General features: G+C 58.2%; 1 protein-coding gene across 1 annotated transcript; it reads left to right on the forward strand.

Annotated features, from left to right (window-relative positions):
• Positions 1 to 1,049: 1,049 nt before the first annotated feature.
• On the forward strand, positions 1,050 to 2,113 carry SDRG_17349 (hypothetical protein; the record flags this gene model as incomplete). The annotated part of the gene is made up of 1 exon (XM_008623590.1): positions 1,050 to 2,113. A coding segment is annotated over exon 1 (1,056 nt), but the record flags the coding sequence as incomplete, so codon positions are not given.
• Between the last annotated feature and the right edge of the window lie 15 nt (positions 2,114 to 2,128).

Consider the following 2,128-nt stretch of genomic DNA (forward strand, 5'->3'; position numbering starts at 1 on the left):
CTGTAGCCACAGCCGCCGTAGCGGCCATGACCGCCTAGACTACCGCATAGACTACCGCGGGAAATGTAGATAGGGACAAAGGACGTGCCAAGCAGTCCATGTTCTTCCTTACACGCGACAGCGCTTTCATCAGCATCTCCCAACGCTCAGCGCGTGACCCACAAGCTGCGACTCGTTGGGTGGAGGCAAAGCAAGTAGGGTAGTCAAACCGATGGAGCGTGGTCTTGTGCTCGTAAACTCTGCAGCACACGTGGCTGCATCCCTTGTAGCACAACCGACAACCACAATCCGTACAATAAGAACCGAGTTGGCACGTGCACCGAGTCGCAGAAGTACCTCTGGCACGCACGGTCCGTACAATTGCAGGCGCGGCCATCACCATTTGCGTGCACTTCGGACTCTGGTCAAGAGCCTGCCGCTGGCAGAGTTGTCTTCCGCTGCAAGACGCAGGGTGGTCCACACAACTCTGTAGCCCAAGTGCAATGCGTGGCACGTGCGCACCGACCTTGCAAAGGGCGGCCTTGACACTCCGCGAGCATCTCTCCGTCCGCAATCAACGGCAATGCAAACTGTACGGCGTGCTGTACGGTGCTGCATATGCGCAGAATAGTTGATCTGATTCAACCCAGTGTCTGCATTGCACACCGATTTCAAGACACTTTTCGACCACTCAAAGACGGGTGGACCGGCACGTGCGCTCCATCAAACAAAGTGCATTTTGGCACTTACGCAGATTGCGCATTGGTTTGTCAGCAAGCGATACGACCGGAGTGGACTGCACAACGATCGTCCCCCGTAGCATCAAGTACAGTACAGCAATTGTGTACCGTGCAACACAGATGTTTTGATTCCGACCTATTACAGATCATCCGACTGGCTATGTGGCCATGGGACCGTCTCTTTGGACGGCGACACGCACGCACGTTATCTACTTGCAGCCAGCATCTCTGCGTGACGCCTTGTGGCACCGTCCATTGCACTTGGGTGTGTATGAGTCTGCCTTTAGCGCCAGTGATCATTGCTGCAAGCCACTTTTCATTTGGCCAAGCACCGCAATGGTCGCCATCTACACATCGTTGAGTCTGCCACTGCTTTTGCTGGCCGCCCAAGTCGACGCGGATAGCGTCACGTGCACGCGGGACCCGTCGTGGCGCAGTACGTTCAAGAACTGGTGCATGTGCCAGCCATGCAACCTCTGCGAGTACAAGCTCTTCCGCGGCTGCCGACCGCTGCCCCAAAACCCCACCACGCTCTCGGACGGCTCGGACATACCGCTCAAGCAGCCGCTGCTATCGTCGAAAGACTGGTTCCTCTCGGAGGACGACATCACAAAGAGCCGCGGTGGCGAGCGTCGGGACCGCCTCGCCGTCTCGACGTCGGGCAACCGCGTCAACATCTTTGCCGACACGAGCGCCGCGTTTGCGTCGATGCACAAGGACATTAGCATGGCGAACAAGGCCTACTTTTCGGGCTGGACACTGCACGATATTCCGTACCTTCCGCAGATCGACCCGTCCGTGACGTTCAAAAAGACGTGGGCCAAGGCCATTGCCACCAACAACCTCCACGCGCACGGCCTCGTGTGGGAAAACCTCGTCGAGCTCGGCAAGGTCACCGATATGTTTTCGTGGATGAACACGCTCAACAGCAGCAACTGCCAGAATGTCCAGCTCATGACCGACGACCGCATCAACAAGCCGACGGGGTCGCACCACCAAAAGAGCCTCATTCTCACGCGCAACCGCGACATAGTGAGCTACGTTGGCGGCCTCGACCAGTCGCTCGACCGGTGGGACACCAAGTACCACAACGAGACCGCGCTCCGGAAGCGCACCGGCATCAACGGCGCCAACGACGGCTGGGTCGATGTCCATGCGCGTCTGCACGGGCCTGCGACGAAAGACGTGCTCCACAACTTTTTGGACCGGTGGAACGACCCCGTGTACCCGGGCAAACCGTACGGCTGGCCGCTCGTCAAGTCGCCCGTCAAGATCAGTGATGCGTGGAACGTACCGAAGAAGGCGTTGCCGCCAACCGACATCTTGTCGCAAGTCCAGGTCGATGCTTCCGCCGGCACGCACGACGTCCAGATTCTCCGCACGTACAGCTGCAAGTACAAGGGCTACAA

Source organism: Saprolegnia diclina (assembly GCF_000281045.1).
Source record: "Saprolegnia diclina VS20 unplaced genomic scaffold supercont1.283, whole genome shotgun sequence".
Taxonomy (NCBI): Eukaryota; Oomycota; class Saprolegniomycetes; order Saprolegniales; family Saprolegniaceae; genus Saprolegnia; species Saprolegnia diclina.